Here is a 23008-nt window from a genome sequence, read left to right as displayed (position 1 = left end):
GCTATGGGGATTTCCTTTTGCTCTGGACAGTTCCTAAAATGGACAGAGATGTCAGCAGAGAGCTCTGTGCTCATGATGTCAGCAGACAGCTCTGTGTTTCAAACGGCAAAGAATTTCCACTGTAGTATTCAGCAGCTAATAAGTACAGGAAGGATTTTTTAATAGAAGTAATTTACAAATCTGTTTAACTTTCTGGCAACAGTTGATTTAAAAAAAAGTTTTTCACCGGAGTACCCCTTTAAGCATGCATGGGATGAGCATAAGGCTATCCTTCATATAAGATAGGGCCAGGGACTATTGATAGGAATCAGATTATTGGGCAGACTAGATGGTTCTTATCTGCCGACACATTCTATGTTTCTATCAAGTATATTTTGTGAAATTGTCATCTGTATTTCAGGTGGGCTGGTCTCTACTGTGCAGATTGGTAATGGTATGCCCAAATATACTGCCTAGTTTACATACTCCAGTAGATATTGGACATGAATGGGAAGTCCTTGGCGTTCATCAGTAAGTATAAAAGTATAAGTATTGTTTCAGAATGATAACTTAGTACGATTTCATGGCTCCCTGCTCCCATTTGGTTTAATTTCTCTGGTACTGAACATAAAGGCAATATTATGCGAAAGGGCCAATATGGGAACGGCAATATTATGGGAGAGGGCCAATAGTATGGAAGCCAAAAAAGATTGTTCTGTGTTAATGTAATTTTTGTAATCCCATATCATAGCTAGAGTGGAACCTTCTGTAGAATTCTTAAAATGGTTTTATGAGTTCTTATTTAAAGAGAAACTGACAGCTGGTTCACTCGCTCTAGACACAATAGACAGGGTTACATTAAAGGTCAAACTGAGTAAAATAATGGATTATTTAAAAAAAAAATTAGTCCAGCTGTTTCTGAGTTACAGGCTCCATTGCTAATATAATAATATAATACAATAAACAAAGAAAAGGAGCTACAGAAGTGATGATGGATAAAAAAAATAATCTTTATTTCACATAAGGTTAAAAAGTGTTAACAGGATTAAAAAGGAGGAAAACGACACAGACAGGCGGCATACCTGGGTACATACCACAGTGCAGATGGGTGTTGTTTTACACCTGCAAATTCTATGCATCTCCATAACAACAGATAGGGAAAAAAAACCTAATGTATCCTAATGTATCCATCAATGTTCTGATTACCTTACCGAATGTATGTTAGGCTGCATTCACACTGCGGTCGGAGCGTACGGCTGCCTGATTTGGCTGGGGGAGGGGAAAACCGTTTGCTCCCATTCCCCAGCCGAACCGGCGCCAAACTCCATTGACTTTAATGAGCCAACTGGAGTCATTGACTCTGGTTGGCTCATTTCTGGCCCGTATCAGGTTTTGTGACCGGACCTAAAACCACTGTAAACTACGGTTTTAGGTCCAATAACAAAACCGGATATGGGCAAAAATGAGTCGACCGGCTCATTAAAGTCAATGGAGTTTGGCGCCGGTCCGGCTGGAGTACGGGAACACACGGTTTTCCCCTCCCCGAGCCGAATCTGGCAGCCGTACGCTCCAACTGCAGTGTGAACGCAGCCTTAGCCCAGAGTTGGGTGGCCATGCCCCCTTTTCCCGTCGATCACGCCCCATTTTCGGGTTTTCTGAGTAAAATGGAGAGTTTGCATTTTTTTTTTTATTCTGTCGCAAATTCTGGCGCACAACCCGACAAAACATGTTGGGTTTACAATAGTAAATCAGGGCCATTGTGTACACAATAATACACAGTACCCACTCTAGGATGGCATCTCATGTGTCTCTCTATTTGGTATCAGTCCATTCCTTTTATTATTTTTAACACAAAGGTTGCCTAAACATTAATTCACGAGAAGTGTATTTTCAGAAATGAGCAAGAGGCACAGAATGGAATTAAAATGTATATACATTATGAAACACCACATGAATAAAACCCAGAACACCCCTCTTTTCTGGGAGTTAGTAGGAAAACAGTGTATCATTTGGGGCATCCGCTGCTGGTTGACGTTACCACATTTTTGTGGATAATGCTTAGACTAGCATCCCGTTCTTTTAACCTGGTAAGGACCCAGGGCGTACGGGTACGTCCTGACACCCTGGTACTTAAGGACCCAGGACGTACCTGCACACCCGTGGGGGTAAAGTCACACCGGCGATTTGCGCCGATCCCGGGTCATACGGGTCTATGGTGACCCGGTGACCCAGAAAATAAGGGGGATCTGGGTTGTCCAAGATACCCACGATCCCCCTGAAGGGATAGGAGCCACCCCCTCCTATTCCTGCTATTGGTCGTCCAGATCGGGGGTGGGGGGGTTAACGTTCGGTTTCCCCATGCTGCCCACCCACAATAGGCGGGACAGAATAGGGAAACCGACAGGGACCGGCACCGGAGTCCACTTACCCATCAATGGCGGCTGCGGGTGGCGATCGGCTGCGGAGAACGGCAGGCGGCAATGTCGTTCAGCTGGCTGCCTGGATCCTACGGAGGCTGGTGAGTTGCCTAGCAACATCTGGAAGGCTACAGTTTGAGACCACTATACAGTGGTCTCTACACTGTAGCCCTCCAGATGTTGCAAAACTACAACTCCCAGCATACCCAGACAGCTGTTTGGGCATGCTGGGATTTGTAGTTTTTTTCAAGAGCTGTAGATCTACAGTTTAGAGAGACCACTGCACAGTGATCTCTAAACTGTAGCCCTCCAGATGTTGCAAAACTGCAAATCCCAGCATGCCCAAACAGCAAACAGTTGTTTTTATTGACCGTCATGCCTTAAAGGGTGCATCCATTCACATTTAATTAGTGTAAGGGTATGTTCATACTGGCAGATCTTCTGTGCGTTTTCCACAGAAAATTTAGCTGCAGCAAATTTTCTGTGGTGGATTTTTCAAAGCGAAATTTCTACAAAAGAAAATCTACAGCAGACCCTTTTAAAGTCAACATCTGCTGTGAATTCTTCACCATGGAAAATTTGCATGAAATTCCACCAGTATGAACATTCCCTTACACTAATAAAATTCTCTGGTGTTCTAGGGCAGTGGAGGGGGCCTATATCACTATCTCTGGTGGTCTAAGGTTGAAAAGGGCTCCTATTACCTTAGTGCCTTGTAATGCTTGTTTATTTTTTTGGGAGAACTGTATTTTTTCCATAAAGGAGATCTCTGGGATTTAGCAATTTATCCCCTATCCTAAGGATAGGGGATAAGTGTTGTCAGATCGCCGGGGGTCCGACCGCTGGGGCTCCTCGCGATCTCCTGAATGGCACCCTGGTTCCCAGCATGAATGGGGTGTGTCCACCACCGCCTGAAGCGGTGGCCGACACGCCCCCTCCATGCAGCTCTATGGGAGAGCGCTGCTTTTGGCAATCTCCGGCTATGCCATAGAACTGCATGGAGGGGGCATGTCGGCTGCTGGCTGTAAAGGCCCTTTACTATTTTAATGGGAAATGCTTGCTATGTCTTACTAAAATGTTTTTTTTTTTGTCATTAAATCAATAGCACAATAACTTGTGTAATGTTAAATCATCATATGTAGTTATTTTCATAATTTCTTAATGATTATAATGTTTATTTGTATCCACTTAATAATACACATTGTCCTAAAAAATAAAATTTTATATATGTTTTTTTAGACAAATTCTGAAGATCCTGTCTGTTTATGCCACAAATCTTAATGTCTTGACGATTGGATTACAGGTTTTAAGCAACATCCTTGAATCAGGTACATTTGATGACATTTATTACCCATGTTTGTTTTTGACTATAATACTTGACATTTCTGGCATTGGGCTCTTTCACGTTAAAGAACAAACCGTCTTTGTTAAGCAAGAGCTTGTTTGTTCACCGTCGTCCTGGTTGATCTAACAACATAATGGCACCGTGTCCAGGCTCTGATCATCTAGGAATAAAACTGGTAATTTTGTGCATCCTGTTGTTTAATTCTATCACAGTACAGATTTTGTTTTCATTTCACTTCATAGTTTGTACATTCCTTGTTAATCTTATATTGTTATTATCTTTTATACATAAGAGAAAAACAGTACTTATCAGGTACACTTTTAATACATTGGTAAAGATGGTTCTGTACAGTATTATTAGTGGAAAGAATTTCAGAAGCTTAATTTAAAAATAATAGAAACGAGCACTGTAATAGTGAGGCCCAAAAGTTATTTTGTATAATATACTTTCTGTATCACTTCAGCAATATTTATAAGATCTCTGCTTGCAGTCATTCAGTAGGACCTCTAATTGTTTACTTATGGTACCTAAAATCAGTCCTGATCATGTGATGGACACAAGGTGCTTGGCCTGCCACAAGATATACTATAACGTGACAGGACACCTTTATATCCTGGGCTTCTGCATTTAAAGGGGTATTCCAGGAAAAAAAAAGGATTAAGATTTTTAATAGGAGTAATTTACAAATCTGTTTAACTTTCTGGAGCCAGTTGATATATAAAAAAAAGTTTTTTCCTGGATAACCCCTTTAAGAACACAGTGATACATTTAAAGCTGTGTATTCGACATGTTATAGATGCTTATTCAGCTGTTATACCTTCTAAACATTAAGTATTTGTGAATTGATTTTTCTTATAGATGTAATTCATTTTCTGGTCTTGGATCATGAAGCTGATGTTTTTCAGTTGGTTTTTGAAGCCATGAAGCGGTTTTCAGATAAAGAAGATATTCAGATATATGGATGCCGTGCATTATATTTGCTTTTAATGAAAGGTATAGTTTGTTACTATGTATGTAGAAACTATTTCTTAAAAATGTTCAGCATCTCCTTTCTTTCGAGCCTTAGTGTGTGTGTGTACCAATGTGTACATGATTAGTCTGCGCAAAGCTTATAGGCGTTCTGCTTTAAAGAAAAATGAGTGTACATGTGCTCTGAAATGCAAAATTGTGTTGTATGCAATGTTCCACGCTATACAAATTTCTGTGTATGGGAAATGTTTACAAACACTTTGCATTGTAGTTACCGTATTTTTCGCTCTATAGGACGCACCGGCATATAAGACGCACCCAATTGCAAAATCTAGAAAAAAAAGATTCTGCACCCAACAGTGATCTTCAACCTGCGGACCTCCAGATGTTGCAAAACTACAACTCCCAGCATGCCCGGACAGCCGTTGGCTGTCCGGGCATGCTGGGAGTTGTAGTTTTGCAACATCTGGAGGTCTGCAGTTTGAAGACAACTGGATAGAAGGTAATACTCGCGTGTCTCCGCCGCTCCGGACCCGTCACCGCTGACCTGGATGTCGCTCCATCGCTGTCGCCGAGTCCCCTGGGTGTCCCCGACGCTCCGGACCTCTTCTTCCCTAGGATCCACGCTCTCCGTCGCCGTCATCCCGTCGCTACGCACGCCGCTTCTATTGGATGATGGGACGGCGTGCGCTACGACGTGATGATGTCGAAGGAGAGCGCTGCCATGCAGGGGATCCTGGCATGGAGAAGACACCGACACCGGAGGCAGGTAAGGTCCCTCCCGGTGTCCTGTAAGCTGTTCGGGACGTCGCAATTTCACCGCGGCGGTCCCGAACAGCCCGACTGAGCAGCCGGGTTACTGTCACTTTCGCTTCAGACGCGGCGGTCAGCTTTGATCGCCGCGTCTGAAGGGTTAATACAGGGCATCACCGCGATCGGTGATGTCCTGTATTAGACGCAGGTCCCGGCCGTTGATGGCTGCAGGGACCGACCCGATAGGTGTGTATTCGCCGTTTAAGACGCACCAATTTGCGCACCAAAGTTGCGTCTTATACGGCGAAAAATACGGTACTTTAGCAGTTCTGCTCATTTTATGTATCGCTACACCCCACTGATTCCTTTTCTCTGTGCTTACAAAATAACATATCATGTCCATCGTGATGTTATATGGACATCATGCACATTTGCTAAGAAGAGAAAACTGAATGGCAGGGAGAATTGTTCATGGATACCTTAGTATTCAGGAAGTAAGGTATGACAAAGCTTTTTACACAGCTAGTTGATGGTGGAGTGCTTTGCTGCTTTAAGACTGCATCTATTAAGCATCAGCTAGTAAACATTGAAACTGTTGGGCCCTGCATGTGACACAAGGACACATGGTTATCCAGTGATGTATTTACTCCTTCCATAACCCCTTCCCTCTCAGGCCATTTTTCATTTTTGCAGTTTTGTTTTTTCCTCCTCACCTTCTAAAAATCATAACATTTTTAATTTTCCACCTACAGACCCATATAAGGGCTTGTTTTTTGCACTACCAATTTTACTTTGTAATTACATCAATCATTTTGCCACAATATCTAAAAAATATTTGTGGTGCAAAATTGAAAAAAACACGCCATTTTGTAAATTTTGGGGGCTTCCGGTTCTACACATTGCACTTTTCAGTACAATTGGCAACTTATCTTTATTCTGTAGGTCCATATGGTTACAAGAATATCTAATTTATATAGGTTTTATTTTATTTTACTACTTCAAAAAAATTATAACTACATGCACCAAAATTAGTATGTTTAAAATTGTCAATTTCTGACCCCTATAACTTTTTTATTTTTCCATATATATGGATGTATGAGAGCTCATTTTTTGCACCATGATCTGAAGTTTTTATCGGGAATTTTTTTTTTTTTATGCCACCTTTTGATCGTGTTTTATAAAAAAAAAACTTTGACCGTGTGGTTTAATTAACATTATATTTTAATAGTTCGGACATACGCACGTAGCTATACCACACATGTTTAGGTTTTATTTATTTTTTTCTTATATATTTAAAAAAAATAGGAAAACGGGGGTGATTCAAACTTTTATTAGGGAAGGGGTTAATGCATATTTATTTAATTTTTCTTATTTATTTTTTTACACTTTTTTTTTAGTCCCCATAGGGGACTATTACATGCAATCTTTAGATTGCATACACCGATCAATGCTTCTCCATAGGAGAAGAGAAGGTGTTATCAGTGCTCCATTGCTTCAGCCTAGCATAGCTGAACGCAGGGCTGGAGCACCGATCGGACAGCTGAGAGGAAGGTAAGAGACCTCCGCCTGTCCTCTCATCGGATCGGGATGCCGCGTTTTGCCATGGCAGTCCCAATCAGCCCACTGAGCTAGCCGGGAAGGGGATTAACCGATATTGGATTCCGCGATCAACTTTGATTGCGGCGTCTAAAGGGTTAATGCCAGACATCGGCCTGATCGGCGATGTCCGGGATTAGCCATGGGTTCTGGTTGCTAATAGCAACTGGGACCCACCGGGTATGATGCGCTCTCACCGGCAGAGCGTGTGTCATACAGCGGGAGCCCGCAGAGGATGTACATATACATCCATTTGCTGAAAGGGGTTAAAGTCTAAAAGTTCCTAATAGGACATATATGTGTAGGTTTTGTTTTAGCTTTAGAGTGATGTTGATGCTTCTACTGTATATGGGGGACTTTTTCTGCAATCATGAAATCTAATATTGACTTATTTTAAGTCTATTGACTTATTTTATAGTCTATATTTGATTTGATTTTATACTAAACCTAGGTAAAGTTATCATTTTCATGTTGCTTAACATTTAGTAGGTAATAAGGTGTATCCATATTAGGGAAAAATTAGCTTCTGACTTACTGTAAAATTTTCTGTCAGTAACTTCCTCTTTGATGTACTGTAACTAGCTATATTGCTAAGCATGAAAGACATGGTTAACTGATTCTGAGGGTTCATTCAGGTCCTTCACAACCTAGACTGTCTGTGAACAGCAAATATATAACCGGTGTGTGGTTTTGATTTACATGTGTAGATACAGCAATAGACAGAAGATTATCAGCAAGTGTTTTAGTATCTGTTTGGTCAGCTATATATCTTATCATAATGCATTCATGCATTTAAAACTTTTCTCTTTTATTCTAGTTCCAGAAGAGCAATTGACAGAGTTTGTAGATAGCAAAGACCATTTGATCATCTTAAAGGTGCTAACACAGTACAAAGATACAGAGACTGTTATTTACCAAGCTTTACGTGTTTTGATCCCATTGGCAAGCCCACGTAAGTTACTGAAATATTAATGTACCAATGCACACCTAACTTTTGTTATTATACAAAAATAAGATTGCAGCAGCATTCTTGGTCAAAACATGGAGTCTCTTAGCGCACTGTTTGATCAAAACGTGTCCCCCCCCCCCCATCCACCACGCGGAGGTGGCCTTACTTGGGATGAGACCCTAACACGCTCATTCCACTCACCTCTGCTGGGCATATAGCCTCTGACTGGGTGATATGCTGAATCCACTATCAATTAAAAAAATCTCCTGTGAGTAATGGTGGTACATACATGGATGTGTTTACAGTACCGTACTGCAGCATAAAATATGAGATCTTGCATGCAGTTAACATAATAGACTTTTAACCACTGACATCATCACCCATTCATGCGTATTTATATAAGTTCACGTGTAAAATATGTTCATTTTGCTGAATATTTATAAAATGTCATATTTCTGTTACAGCCTGTAATGTGGAAGTGCTTATGTCTGGCAATGTCAGATGTTACAACATAATTATGGAAGCAATGAAAACATTTCCAAATAGTGAACAAATCCAAGAAGTCTGTTGTTGTTTGTTCCATAAACTTACTTTTGGTGAGTAGTTTGTTGTTTGAAATCTTTGAATTTGTATATTATTTTAAAGAGTGACCACTTTAATAAAGGGGAAATTCCCTAATGGCATGCTACACCAACCAAAATATAACAATACTACCAGTGAAAGGGGAAATGTATAACCACAGATTATCACAAGACAATGGCTTCTGGTAATTGTTTGAATATATTAGACAGCAAGTGAACAGACTGCTGATGAGTTGGAGGCAGGAAAACAGTCTCATCTGCTTTGACAAAGGCCAGATTGTCATGGGTCATAGCATCTTCAAAACAGCAGGTCTTGTGGCGCTTGGCACCTATCAACAGTGATGTCTATGGGAACACGACCATTGAACCAGTGACAGCGTCATGAATGTTCAAAGCTCATTGATGTGGGTGTGGAGTAAAGATCGATCCCACAGGAAAATCTTTAATCCCATGAAGCTGATTGGTTGCCATGGCAATCAGCGCAAGCTTGCCATGCCTGAATACCTGTGTAGCCTAATAGAGTGCCTACCACATTGTTACTGACAAACAATGGTGCTCAGACAAAATGCATTTGTTAAATATAAGGGTAAATAATTTTAACCACATAAGCGTTATATTGGTCTTCAAACCCAAACATTGTTAGAAGCGGGTGTATTGTCAGACAGCCTGTGACCCTAATGAGTCAGAAGTAACTTATAATGGCAGCTTTAAAAAAAAAAATACATTTAAGCCTACATAGAGCATATTGGGCCCTATGTAGGGTGTAGAGGCATACATCAGTCGAATCCAGAGGGCACAAACAGTTTTCTTGTGTAAGAACAGAATTGGGACGCATGCGTTGAAGGCCTGTGTGTTTATCGCACAGCAGTCCCAGCGCTGATGTAAAGGAGAAAGGCATGTCAGCCCCGTGAAATTGAAAACCTCTGGCCACGCCTATCCGACTGTTCCTGACTTCACATAATAGAGATTTTTTTGCGTGATAAAAGTGCTTTAAAGCAGCCAAAGGTATGGTTGAATTACTATTGTAAACACCTTTCACATATTGCTTTTAGGATAAGGGGGAAAATGTCATGACAGTTGCGCTTTAACCCCTTGGGGACCGAGCCCATTTTGACATTAAATGGGCACTGTCAGATACAAAAACTTTTGATATGTTGTAAAGCATGTATAACCAATAGGTTTGGCAGTTGCTTTCATTAGAAAATGTTCTATATTTCATACTAAAAAAGCCAGTCAAACAACTGCCCACCCCCCGCCTGCTTGGACACATACTAGTCCTGCTGTGTCCATGCATCATCACCTATGTCATGGACACTCTTCCTTGATTGACAGCTGTGAGTGCAGGGCCACTGTCACTGTCAGCTTGTGTCCCACTACTGTCAGTGAGGACAAGCTGGGAGTTGTAGTTTTGCTAATGCTAGGGGAGATCTGAGCAGACAGCATTCTGAGGGAGGGGGCGGAGATCTGCACAGTGAGGCCATGCCCCCTCCCTTTGAGCGGAATTCAGACTAGTGAGCTAAATTAAAATGGTCAGGATTAGGTACTGAGTGATATATTTAAAAAAATGTTTTTTTGTTGCATCTGACGGTTACGCTTTAAGGTCCAGAGCATTTTTTGCAATTCTGGCTACTGTAACTTTAAGCATTAATAACTCTGGGATGCTTTTGATACAGAGATTATTTTTTTATGACATATTCTACTTTATGTTAGTGGTAAATTTTCGTCGATACTTGCATCATTTCTTGGTGAAAAATTCCCAAATTTCATGAAAAATTTGAACATTTAGCATTTTTATAACTTGAAGCTCTCTGCTTGTAAAGAAAATAGATATTCCAAATAAATGATATATTGATTCACATATACAATATGGCTACTTTATGTTTGCATCATAAAGTTGACATGTTTTTACTTTTTGAAGACATCAGAGGGCTTCAAAGTTCAGCAGCAATTTTAAAATTTAAAAAGTAAATTTCAAAATCTAAATTTTTCAGGGACCAGTTCAGTTATGAAGTTAATTTGAGGGTCTTTATGTTAGAAATACCCCATAATGAACTCCATTATGAAAACTGCACCCCTCAACGTATTCAAAATGACATTCAGAAAGTTTTTTTTTAACCCTTTAGGGGTTTCACAGGAATAGCAGCAAAGTGGAGGCGAAAAATCTTAATTTTTTACACTAACATGTTCTTGTAGACCCAATTTTTTTTTTTTTACAAGGGGCAAAAGGAGAAAAAGCCCCCCCAAAATATGTAACCAAATTTCTCTAAAGTAAGGAAATACCTCATAAGTGGATGTAAAGTAATTTGCGGGTGCACTAGAGGGCCCGAAAGGGAAGGAGCGACATTGGGCTTTTGGAATGCAAATTTAGCTGAAATGGTTTTTGCAGGGCATGTCTCATTTAGGAAGCCCCCATGGTGCCAGAACAGCAAACACCCCACATAATATTTGGGAAACTACACCCCTCAAAGAACATAACAACAAGGGGTACAGAAAGCCTTAACACCCCACAGGTGTTTGACGACTTTGAAGCTGGACGTGAAAATGAAAATTATTTTTTTTTTTACTAAAATGCTGATGTTACCTCAAATTTTTCATTTTCACAAGGGGTAATAGGTGAAAATGTCCCCCAAAATTTGAAACCCCATTTCTCTCGAGTAAGGAAATACCTCATATGTGGATGTAAAGTGATCTGGAAAGCAAATTTTGCTGAAATGGTTTTTGGGGGGCATGTCTCATTTAGGAAGCCCCCATGGTGCCAAAACAGCAAAAAACACCCCACATGGAACACTATCTGGGAAACTACACCCCTCAAGGAATGTAACAAGGGGTACAGTGAGCATTTACACCCCAATGGCGTTTGATAGATCTTTTTAACAGTGGACTGTGCAAATGAAAAATAAATTTTTTCATTTTCACGGACCACTGTTTCAAAAATCTCTGTCACCTGTGGGGGTGTAAATGCTCACTGTACCCCTAATTACATTCTGTGAGGGGAGTAGTTTCCAAAATGGGGTCACATGTGGGTATTTATTTTCTTGCGTTTATGTCAGAACCGCTGTAACCAGCAGCCACCCCTGTGTAAATCACCAGTTTAGGCCTTAAATGTACATGGACCTCTCACTCCTAAGGGACAAATTGTGTTACAAATTTTGCGCGTCTTTATTACCTTTTACCTCTTATGAAAATGAAAAGTATGGGGCAACACCAGCATGTTATTTTAAATTTACATTTTTTACACTAACTGTATAGTGGTCTCCAAACAGTGCCCTTCCAGATGTTGCAAAACGACAACTCCCAGCATGCTGAGACCGTCCAGACATGCTGGGAGTTGTAGTTCTGCAACATTTGAAGGGCCAGATGTTACAGAACTACAACTCCCAGCATGCCTGGACTGTCTGGGCATGCAGAGAGTTTTAGTTTTGCAACATCTGGAAGGACAGTGGTCTCCAAACTGTGGCCCTCCAGATGTTGCAAAACTACAACACCCAGCATGCCCAGACAGCCAAAGGTTGTCTGGGCATGCTCTGAGTTGTAGTTTTGAAACTCCTAGAAGCAGCAGTGAAGATCACTTTACGGCAATCTTCACTGCTGCATGTGTGACACCACCGCCGCTGCCTCCACTTGCCTGCTCCTCCTATCAGACGTCGGTCCCTGTTCCTCGCGTGAACCTAGGTAACGGCCGCCGGCGGTCCCTGCCGCATCCCCGGCCCCCACACATATCTGACAGCTCCGATCATCCCTATTTTCCAGGCTATCAGGTCATCAGAGACCCGATCAGTCCGGAATCGTCGCAAATCATTGTTCTGAATTAATCGGCGATTTATGGCAATCGCCGACATGGGGTGGTCTCAGGACCCCCCAAGGCATTTGCATGGGATGCCAATTGAATGATTTCAGTAGGCATCCCGTTCCGATCCCCGTCCGGCTAGTGGCGGGGATCGAAATTTCCACGGGCATACAGGTATGTCCCTTAGTCCTTAAGTATCAGGGCGCAAGGCGTACCCATATGCCCGTGGTCCCCAACAGGTTAATAGGGTATTCTGGCCTTATACATCTTATCCCCTATCCAAAGGATAGAGGATAAGATGTATGATTGCAGGGGTCCTGCCGCTGGGACCCCCTCAATCTCGGTGCAGCCCCTGGCATCCCAGCGACAGGGACCCTTGAGGATTGGGCATAAGATGTATAAGGCGTGAATACCCCTTTAAGTTTATTATGATCTATACAATGAATATGATATTTAATGGTGGAATAACTACTGTAATATTTTGCTTCCACAAATGACATAACCAAAATAATGCAAATATTTTTACTGTACATCTTTTCATAGGAAGCTTTTTTAACATCCTGGTTTTAAATGAAGCCCATGAAGTCATTATAAAGGCACTGATAAACTTTCCTGCAAATTCAAAACTGCAAGCAGCTGCTCTAACGTGTCTGGCTCTTCTTAGTAAGTAGATACCCACCCCCAACTTTTACCCCACATCCAAAAATAAATGTCTACATTAATATGTGGGTTAAGGCTTGGGCTACACAGTGGGTTGTAATGTATTACTACTATACGTCAGTTCAGCAAGCGCTATATTCATTAAAAGTGCACACGCCCAGTTGATTAACATGGTGTTTCACAATATATTTATAATGTATTTACACCAGACATGAAGAAAATGCATTTGGTCCTATGACACTGGTGGTGCAACTGTTGCATGAACCTTGAGATGAGCAACAGAGAACTTTACAGAAATGAGTTGTGCTTCTGCCACAGGGAGGTGCACATAATTGCATTTGAGATAGTTAATAGAAAAAAAACTGTGGCAGAACTTTTATATTTAACTTTTATTTGAGCAGACAGCTTTTTCAGGATTCTAGTACCTCATTAGAACAAAGCAGGATACTGGATTATGACCAAAGACATGCCATAAACAAAGCACCAGAGGGTACTATTTCTTATTAAAAAGGCTCAGTGATCTGTGGAGATACATTTTTAGGCAAAGCTCCATGGGAAATAGTATACAAACCAGCTCCCCTCCAGGAAGAAGTAATAAGCCAGACCAGAGTGTCCTCCAAAGCAAGAGTCACCAATCTGTAGCCACATGTTTCAGGGTTCTTCTCATCAGGACTAATAAGGGGCAAGAACCATAAAATAGCAGTTACACACTCTTGACTATTGATAGGGACTTTGATTTGCTTGAGATCATTTTACTCTTTCCATTGCAATGAATGAAATTTGGGATGCAAATCAGGTATTCAGATATCAGACATTCTGCAGGTTTTAATTTTGAAGCCTTCCTAGAAGCCTACTCGCTTACATTGTACTTCATTACTTCATTGTGGTCAACTACAGCTCTAGAGTGCTACAGTTAATTTTATTTTTTAATTATTTTACTCACCTTATTTTTTTGTATTCCCTTTTTAAAGCTGAAACTATAATTTTAAACAAAGACTTAGACGATGGAGAAGATACCGAAGACAACAGAGGACAGTTGTATTGGTTTGAAGCTTCATTTAAAGCTTTAAAACTTCATAAGAAGAACACTGAAGTCCAGGTGAACAAACTGATCCTTAACTCTTTCACTTAGTTATAATGAGTAAAGATGCAACATTTCCAAAAAATTTCCAGTGCTTTTTTTCCTGAAAAATTGAATTTTTTTGGAAAAAGTAAAAAGCAGAGCGGAGTAGTTTTGGATTTCAATGTTGGATGTTTGTATCACTATTTTACTGAGAGGAGGAAAAGAAGAAAAATTACTAGTCACCAAGAATATTATCTGATGGGGGAGAACATTAAAGGGGTAGTCCAGTGGTGAAAAACGTATCCCCTATCCTAAGGACCGCTGGGGCCCCCTGAGATCTCTCTGTACGGGGGCCAGGCTCACCGGCCAGATAGCGGGTGTCGGCCACCGCACGAAGCGGCTGCCGACACGCCCCCTCAATACATCTCTATGGCAGAGCCGGAGATTGCCGAAGGCAGCGCTTCGGCTCTGCCATAGAGTTGTATTGAGGGGGCGTGTCGGCCGCCGCTTCGTGCGGAGGTCGACACGCCCCCTTCCCGCGGGCTGTCGGGGCTCCGTACATGAGATCACAGGGGGCCCCAGCGGTCGGACCCCCCGCGATCTCAAACTTATGCCCTATCCTTAGGATAGGGGATAAGTTGTTCACCACTGGATTCACCACTGGACTACTCCTTTAAAGGTTTAGTCCAGGGAACTGAACTTTTTAGACATTTAATCCCAATTCATGGATAGTAGATTTGGTTGTTTGTGAGAGGTCTGACCTCCGCAGTATCCTGTTTGGAACCCTTGCTACTTATGCGTCCTTGGCGCTCTCCGCCAGATAGATAAATATCAATTAAAGCTGATCTAAGAAGACAGAATAATCAAAGATTGTAATACCAACAAGATGGAGCCCTGCCACATCCAAATTAAACTGAAACTTTTTCCCTGCAGCGCCCCTAGCGATAGATATGCATATTGCATTTCTTTACATTTTCAGTATTTAATTTGTATTCCAAGATTTGCTTGTCTTCTGTTGAGACTGGAGAACTTACAAAGATTCTCAAATATCTTTCATGAGGTTCCAAATGTTATATAGTTTGAATACCATGCTATGAACAGATTATTTATCATTCTAAAAGAGCATATTCCATACTCAATTTTTTTTTATTTTTACAGGAAAAAAACTAGAATACACTTTCATTGTCTTGTTGGCAGAAATCTGACTAGTATGACCCCTGTTAATTGCTAGAGGAAAGTGTCAGCAGTGCTAGAAAATCTTCTGATATTCTAGTCTATTTTCTCCGGGGGTTGAATGCTTACCCTTGCGTGTTAGAGTAAAAAGATGGAAGTGCTCATGCCACTGTACAAAGCACATGTGAGACCTCACTTGGAGTATTGTGTGCAGTCCTGAAGACCGTATCTCCAGAAGGATATAGATACATTGGAGAGAGATCATAGAAGGGCTTCTAAACTAGTACATGGATTGCAGGATAACATGTATGGCTTTAAAGAAAGATAAGGCAGTAGGGGAGTGAACCTTTTAAATACATAAAGGAAATCAACACGGTAAAGAAGGAGAGGATATTTAAAAGAAGAAAAACTACCACATCATTTTAAAGGGGCAAAGGTTAAAAAGTAATGTGAGGAAGTATTACTTTACTGTAGATAGTATTGGATCCATAGAAGTGAGTTAAATATCAGACGCCACATAAATATAGTGTGAATTACAATGATTAGATTCATGAATAATATACAAATGAGCGTACATGCAGATTTATGTGTAGTCTATGCAACTCTGAAGAAATCTTAAATTGTTTACTATTAAAGTATTCTCTTTACTAGGAAGCTGCCTGCTGGGCCCTGAATAATCTTCTTATGTACCATCGTGAGCTGCATGATAGAATCGGAGATGAACAGAATCAGTAAGTATCAATCATTATTGCATTTTGTGATAAAGGTGGTTTAATGCTTGAGATTTAACAGTATAAACCTTACCTCAGGTACCCTGTACACAAAGAAGTGATGTTGTCCATGCTGATGCATTCTTCTTCCAAGGAAGTTTTCCAAGCAGCCACCACTGCGCTAGCCACTCTGTCCGGACACAATGGTAAATGCGGTTTCAATTTGTTTTTGTTTATTGTCGGAATCCTTTCAGTCACGGTTTGCAGCAATAATATTTTTGGTCTGATAAATGAGAAATTACAATCAAATGTTTTTGACAACATGGTTATTTAATGTAAATGTTCACTTATGGTTACATTTACTCTAAATGTTGATACTTAGTACTTGACCCTGGAAGTGGAAGTTATTGCTAGGCAGGCATTAGTGATTAGGAAGAGTTTTGCCTCTGCCAGATATGAGGCTTTTTCTTGTTAGATGTCTCATCAGTGAACATGACTGGAGCAGGAGCCCTCTAACACTGCTCTGTTTTCAGTAGAAAACAAGCAAAACTAAGTGTTGCTCCTCAACAAAGACCTATCTCTTCAATCATCTACATGCCCAGAAATAAGAGAGGATTTTGGGGAAAATATTTCAACCTACCTGATTTCTTTATTTTTGCTGGTTGTTACTAAAGATATGTGGCTTGTCTCTCTCCACTGTTGATTAAAGTGGTATTCTGATTTATTTCAAATACAAACTGCAGCCTAAGGACCTACCCCATACTCACTTCACCAGATCCAACACTGAAGCTTCTGTCCATCCAGGTCCCTCTGTTTACTTTCACTGGAGAGGCTTCTGATGACATTCCCAATCCACTGATGCCAATCACTGAGACAGCAGTGGATAGAATCTGCACAGCTGGGACAGTGCTTCCATAGGGGATGTAAACATAGGCACCAGGGAGGAGCAGAGTGCTGTTGCTGTACCAGGCTAGGTGAATGTAGCATTCTTTATTTATTTACCACCCTAGTCGCTGCATTATATTTTTTAAATAAACCAGAATACCACTTTAAACAAGCATACTGGGCCAGTAGGTATGTTTTTAGAAAAGCCATTTTAAATAGAGTTGAACCAGAAGATACATTTTGTGGTCAGCCTTATTGTTAATTTAGATTTTGGGGAAAATGAGGGGGCAAAGTGACGTTAAGTCTTCTTTTTTTACTGGAAAGTATGTTGGTACTAAAGATGTTGAGGAAGAAAACATGTTTAGCCATTTGAGCATGTTCATAGAGTCACTAGAGATATTACTGTCGTGGCGAGCCTTTCCTGGCTTGCTGTGCAGTTGGAGACAACACGCCACAAGTCAGCTGATCAAAGGGACTTGGCTGCCTCTCAAACCAGCCTCCTGATGACGTGTGCAGGTCATTTGTACATTCCGCCATATCAGCAATAAATGCGTCCGCACTATCTGCTGTCATGTGATTTCAAACTGTGCTGAGGTCACATGACAGCAAGGGATGCATTCAGTGGTGGCACAGTGGGACGTACAGATGAGCCACAAACATCATCAGGGGGCTGGCTTGAGAAGCAGCCAAGCAACCTGTGATCAGCTGACTTGCGACATATTATCTCAAGCCGCACAGCAAGCCAGGAAAGGCTTTATACAACAGTAATCCCTAGTCCAAAAGAATGTGGAAGCTGCAGGGGCATGAAAATACAAAAAAGAAAATAATCCACCCCAGACAGGTAATATAAGTAAATTGACACCATACATAACTTGGCATCAGAGGCACATGGCATAAGCGCTCACAAATCCTAAATTACCCCTTGTAAGATAAATTCAGATGTTTTTGGTTTACAGTGTGGGATATCAAATGATGCTTACATCGTAAATTACATATTCTAGTGAGCTGCTGTGCCATGAAACTTTGATTTCGAAAATAGCTATCTATATAAATGGTGAAAATATCTTGAAATAATTTAGAATAAGTACAGTTAGGCTCCTTAGGGTACTTCAATGGGTTGGAAAATAGCTGCAGAAAATACCCATCAAAATATGGCACATATGAACATATGCTCCAGGCCCAACTTGAAGCATGATCGGAGCCTAGTGACATCACCACTGCTGTTTGCTAGCAGCAGGACCCAGCAGAGAACAGCAGCGGGGATGTCACTAAGCTCCGCCCATGCTCCAAGTCGGGCCTGGAGCAGAAGATACTGAAGAGGATAGCCGGACAACCACAGCACGGAACGGGACCAGATAAGTATCGTTGTCATCAGTGTCACCTGCACTACCTGTCTATACAGATTTCCTTTTAAAGGTTTTTTTTTTTTTCAGCACAGAGGCTTGTTGGTATTGGTATTAGAAGTGGGATTACATTGTGAATTTTTTTTTTACATTTAACACTTTATTTATTTTATTTTATTTCCAGTGGTGATTAGAAAGATTTTATTGGAAAAAGGTGTTCATATTAATGTGCTAGAAATAATGAAGGAACATCTAGATTCTTCAGAAGCATCAGAAAGTGCCTGCCGAGTCCTTTTTCAACTTTTTAATGGAAGGTATTCTTACTCTTGGATGGGAAAACTGCTGATACTCTAATCATTTCTAGTTTTGTATTTACAATTCTGTGGCATTGGCAAAATTGGGAGGGGGGAACTTTTGCAATCTTCAAGTGCTAAACGACTGCCAAGGGAGCAGTAAACTAGAACATGCATCTAATCAAATTTGGGGGGCATGGGAAACGCTACAGATTTAAACTCTGAGCTTTATCACATGGGAAGTGTCTGGGAGGTGGTTTCAATGGCTTCACTCCAGCCTGACTCAGCCTGATTGACAGGTCTATCCATATACACAAAGCCAGGAGAAACCGATCAGTCAAGCAGGGCAGTGAGAAGACTGGCTTCCTGACACTTTTCTAATGCCATAACTTGTAGTCAAACTGTGTTAGAGTAAAACATAGTTGACCGTGATGAGTGAGCCTGTCATGGTGGGTTGATGCCTGTGGTCCGGGAAGCATAAATATGCTGGCATTGTCTTTTAAAATAAAGCAAACAAAAACTTCTAAGCCATGTAGGACTCGTCTGTCTTTTTGAAGAAGTATTAACCTGGAATATTCCTCAGGGAGGAAGCGAGTGAGCGAAACGACGTAGGGGTAGGCTCCCGACCTTTGTAAGTATAGCTGGGTGTCAGTTGGCTAGGTGCATGGACAGTCTTATATGTTTAATAAAACTTTTTTCAGGGACAACCGATGCTCCAACTTTTACCGAGGTGGTTTGTTTCCCCTCAGATATATATGGGCAACATCCTTGTCTCCCTGTATTCATACTGCCGATAGCACTGGGCAAATGACACTATACTAGCTATACTTCTTTATATGTCCTTCTTGTTTACATTAGTGTACTGGGTTTACTTAGGCACCTCTAGGTGTATTCTTTATATATATACATGTACTGTGGCTTGTTTTTAAGTCCACTTTTCATTGAGTATTGTATACCTATATTTATGTGCCATTCCATGTGCCTATTGGACATTATTTAATATCTGTGTTCGGAGTCGTTTTCTTTCTAACTGCTGCTGATTTTTTATCATGTTTTATCTTATCTGATTATAATAAAGATTTATATTTACTCATAATATTGTGTCAGTTTGGTGCATCTATATAGGTTTTCTAGTATTTTTGGGCACCGAACAGTGGTTTATACCTTGTTTGTTTTTGGCCTCAATTTATTGGTTTTCATATACAGCAGTGTTTCACCACTGGGGTGTTTCCAGCTTTGACAACACCCAAAGATTGTGGAATGTGCCTAAAGACTATCCGGGCATGCTGGGAGTTGTAGTTTTGCCACAGCTGGAGGCACCCTGGTTGGGAAACACTGCTCTACACACTGTAATGCTGTCAATACTTCATAGCTGTCTTTTTTTAAGCTACCATGTCATATTTTATACATTGCAGTTTTATACAAATACTTCTTCATTTTAATAGCTCCTTTAATTTGGATGTATTGACTGTGACCATGACATGTCTGTTAAATGCTATGAAGAAGCACAAAAAGGTACCTGGGGTCCAGCTGAAAGCTCTGCGAGTAATGTTGCAGATCATGTGCGATGGTGAGTGAGCATATGTAATTAAGTCCATGTATACATGTATGTATATAGGGGTTCCTAAAATATTTGTATCTTTCAGACGCTGCATATGATGTGCAAAATAGTCCTGTGAAAGCAGAAGAAAGTTCATTCCTTAATCTTCCACGCAAAGTAATCAGGAACCAGTGCTTACTTGAAGGAACTCATAAGTTCATTTTGCAAGCACTCAACAAGGTATATGCAGTAGCGTTTTGTTTCCTTTGCTAACTACAAAATGCATACATCATTTTGGCTTGCAAGTCAGTAAATATAATTCATTTGTTTCTTAAAATTAACACTATGGGAGAGATTTATCAAATTTATTGTAAAGAAAAAGTGGATGACATTCAATCAGATTGTCATCCACTTTACCATACAAAACAAGCCATCATAGAACCAGATAGCAAATTAAAGTGGTATTCCAGGAAAAAAAACTACTTTTTTAAATATTTTTTTTTTTTATATCAACTGGCTCCAGAAAGTTAAAAAGATTTGTAAATTCCTTCTATTAAACAATCTTAATCATTCCAGTAGTTATCAGCTGCTGAAGTTGAGTTGTTCTTTTCTGTCTGACGACAGTGCTCTCTGCTGACACCTCTGCTTGTCTCAGGAACTGTCCAGAGTAGGAGCAAATTCCCATAGCAATCCTCTAATGCTTCGGGCAGTTACGGAGACAAGCAGAGGTGTCAGCAGAGAGCACTGTTGTCAGACAGAAAAGAACAACTCAACTTCAGTAGCTGATAACTACTGAAAGGATTAAGATTTTTTAATAGAAGTAATTTACAAATCTGTTTCACTTTCTTGAGCCAGTTGATATATATAAAAAAAAACCTTATGAATGAGCCATGTCATATAACTAGACTAGGCTGTCTTTTTTGCTACCACTCCTTTGGTATGACAAACTATGAAAGTCCCAATACCTGGACTAGTACATACACAAAGGTAAGTGAAAACTTTAGGTATCAGAACTGATTACAAGTAGTACATTTTGTATCAATTTTTTATTACTTTTTCTGCATATCCAATCTAGTTTTTATAGATTATAATGCCATTAAAATCAGTTTCAGAATACAAGACAAAAAGTACACATTTTTCAGTTTTATTTACAGATCAGTCCCTGCTTGTGTTGTATGTCAATTTTTCATTGAACACTACTATTGCTCTGTGTTACTCTGTGTGTATTATTACTCTGGTGAAAAACTATTTTTTAATCAACTGGTGCCAGAACATTAAACAGATATGTAAATTGCTTCTATTTAAAAATCTTAATCCTTCCAGTACTTATCAGCTGCTGTATGCTCCACAGTTCTCTCTGCTGACACCTCTATCTGTCTCAAGAATTGTCAAGAGCAGGAGCAAATCCCCATAGCAAACCTATCCTGCTCTTGACAGTCCCTGAGACAGTCAGAGGTTTGACAGTCTCTGAGACAGTCAGAGGTGTCAGCAGAGAGTACTGTGATCAGACAGAAAGGAAATTTAAAAAGAAAATAACTTCCTGTGGAGCATACAGCAGCTAAGTACTGAAAGGGTTAAGATTTTTAAATAGAAGTAATTTACAAATCTTTGTGGCACAAGTTGATTTAAAAAGAAAAATAGTTTTTAACATAAAACCCATTTTTAAATCTATATTTTTATTGTTTGTTTTTTTTGGCAGTTTATTTCCCATCCAGGAATACAAGAATGTGGTCTAAAAGTAGTAAACTCACTGTCAGAATGTTCAGGGTCTTTAGAGTTGCTATCAGAACAGGGAGCTTTGGATACTATTTTGCATAGTATCCAGATGTATCCTGGAAATGAAGGTAATAATATTTCCATTTATTTCCTAATTTAAGATTTTTCTTTTGTTTTATTAGAGTAGGGTTACACGTGTCAAAATTTCCTTGCATATTTGCTGCTGCGTATTTTGCTGCCCATTAACTTCAATGGGTAAGAAAATATGCAGCAGAAAATAAGAAGCAAATTACTGCAAGTTTGACCCTAACCTAACTTTATATTAAATGCTGTTTTAATTATAGTTCATTGCAATAAATTTATATATTGATATTCTAACAATTAAGCTCTTTAATATAAAATACAACTTTCCATTTGTACTTGAGTAACTTTTAAGATATTGGCTTTTTCTTAAACTTAGTTTTGCTTGTTTTGCAGAAATTCAGTATTTTGGTTTTTGTCTCTTGTCCTTTCTAATAACAAGAAAGTATCTATGCATTGAAACAATGCACCTTTTATCAACTCACTTGACTTCCACATTACAGTGCTATAAAGATGTTGTCCGGATACAAGAGGAGGCAAGTTATGTTTAATTATTTTTGCAGCATTTCATACAAAACAGAAAGGGAAATATAAGACCTTGAGATAGATTAGATAATTAATAAAAAAAATATGTGGCTAAAAAAGCTTCATTTGTGGAAACAGTTGTAGTAATTCATATATTTAAATGGGCACTGTCAGATCCAAAAACTTTTTATATGTTGTACATCTTGCCAAAACATTAACCTTTCTAACATACTTGATAAGACATTTTATTTCCTTTTTTTTATAAAAATTCATGGCTTATTAAATCATGGCTTTGTCCAAGCTGAAGCACAGGCATCGACAAAGTCCAGTAAGTGAGGGTGGACTAGCACTCCTCTTTGCTCTCTCCTTTCTGATAGTACTCCTCTGTGCTCTCTCCTGTCTGATAGTACTCCTCTGTGCTCTCTCCTGTCTGATAGTACTCCTCTGTGCTCTCTCCTTTCTGATAGTACTCCTCTGTGCTCTCTCCTGTCTGATAGGACTCCTCTGTGCTCTCTCCTGTCTGATAGGACTCCTCTGTGCTCTCTCCTGTCTGATAGGACTCCTCTGTGCTCTCTCATGTCTGAAAGTACTCCTCTGTGTTCTCTCCTGTCTGATAGGACTCCTCTGTGCTCTCTCCTGTCTG

The 23008-nt window shown here is 40.1% G+C and overlaps 1 protein-coding gene across 3 annotated transcripts in view; it reads left to right on the top strand.

Moving 5' to 3' along the window:
• LRRK2 (leucine rich repeat kinase 2) overlaps positions 1 to 23008 on the top strand; it is a 148123-nt gene that overhangs the window by 43466 nt on the left and 81649 nt on the right. For all 3 annotated transcript variants that reach the window (XM_056573633.1, XM_056573631.1, XM_056573630.1), the window contains exons 4-17: positions 401 to 510; positions 3636 to 3724; positions 4600 to 4734; positions 7877 to 8011; positions 8473 to 8604; positions 12920 to 13039; positions 14008 to 14135; positions 15924 to 16003; positions 16082 to 16188; positions 18395 to 18524; positions 19949 to 20073; positions 20150 to 20283; positions 21743 to 21887; positions 22237 to 22376. In XM_056573633.1, coding sequence (XP_056429608.1) covers positions 401 to 510; positions 3636 to 3724; positions 4600 to 4734; positions 7877 to 8011; positions 8473 to 8604; positions 12920 to 13039; positions 14008 to 14135; positions 15924 to 16003; positions 16082 to 16188; positions 18395 to 18524; positions 19949 to 20073; positions 20150 to 20283; positions 21743 to 21887; positions 22237 to 22376 — 1710 coding nt within the window. The remainder of the gene's footprint in view (positions 1 to 400; positions 511 to 3635; positions 3725 to 4599; positions 4735 to 7876; positions 8012 to 8472; positions 8605 to 12919; positions 13040 to 14007; positions 14136 to 15923; positions 16004 to 16081; positions 16189 to 18394; positions 18525 to 19948; positions 20074 to 20149; positions 20284 to 21742; positions 21888 to 22236; positions 22377 to 23008) is intronic.

The sequence above is a fragment of the Hyla sarda genome, chromosome 4 (assembly GCF_029499605.1).
Source record: "Hyla sarda isolate aHylSar1 chromosome 4, aHylSar1.hap1, whole genome shotgun sequence".
Taxonomy (NCBI): Eukaryota; Metazoa; Chordata; class Amphibia; order Anura; family Hylidae; genus Hyla; species Hyla sarda.
Note: the sequence above shows the minus strand (reverse complement) of the source record. Positions and strands in the feature narration are given on the sequence as shown.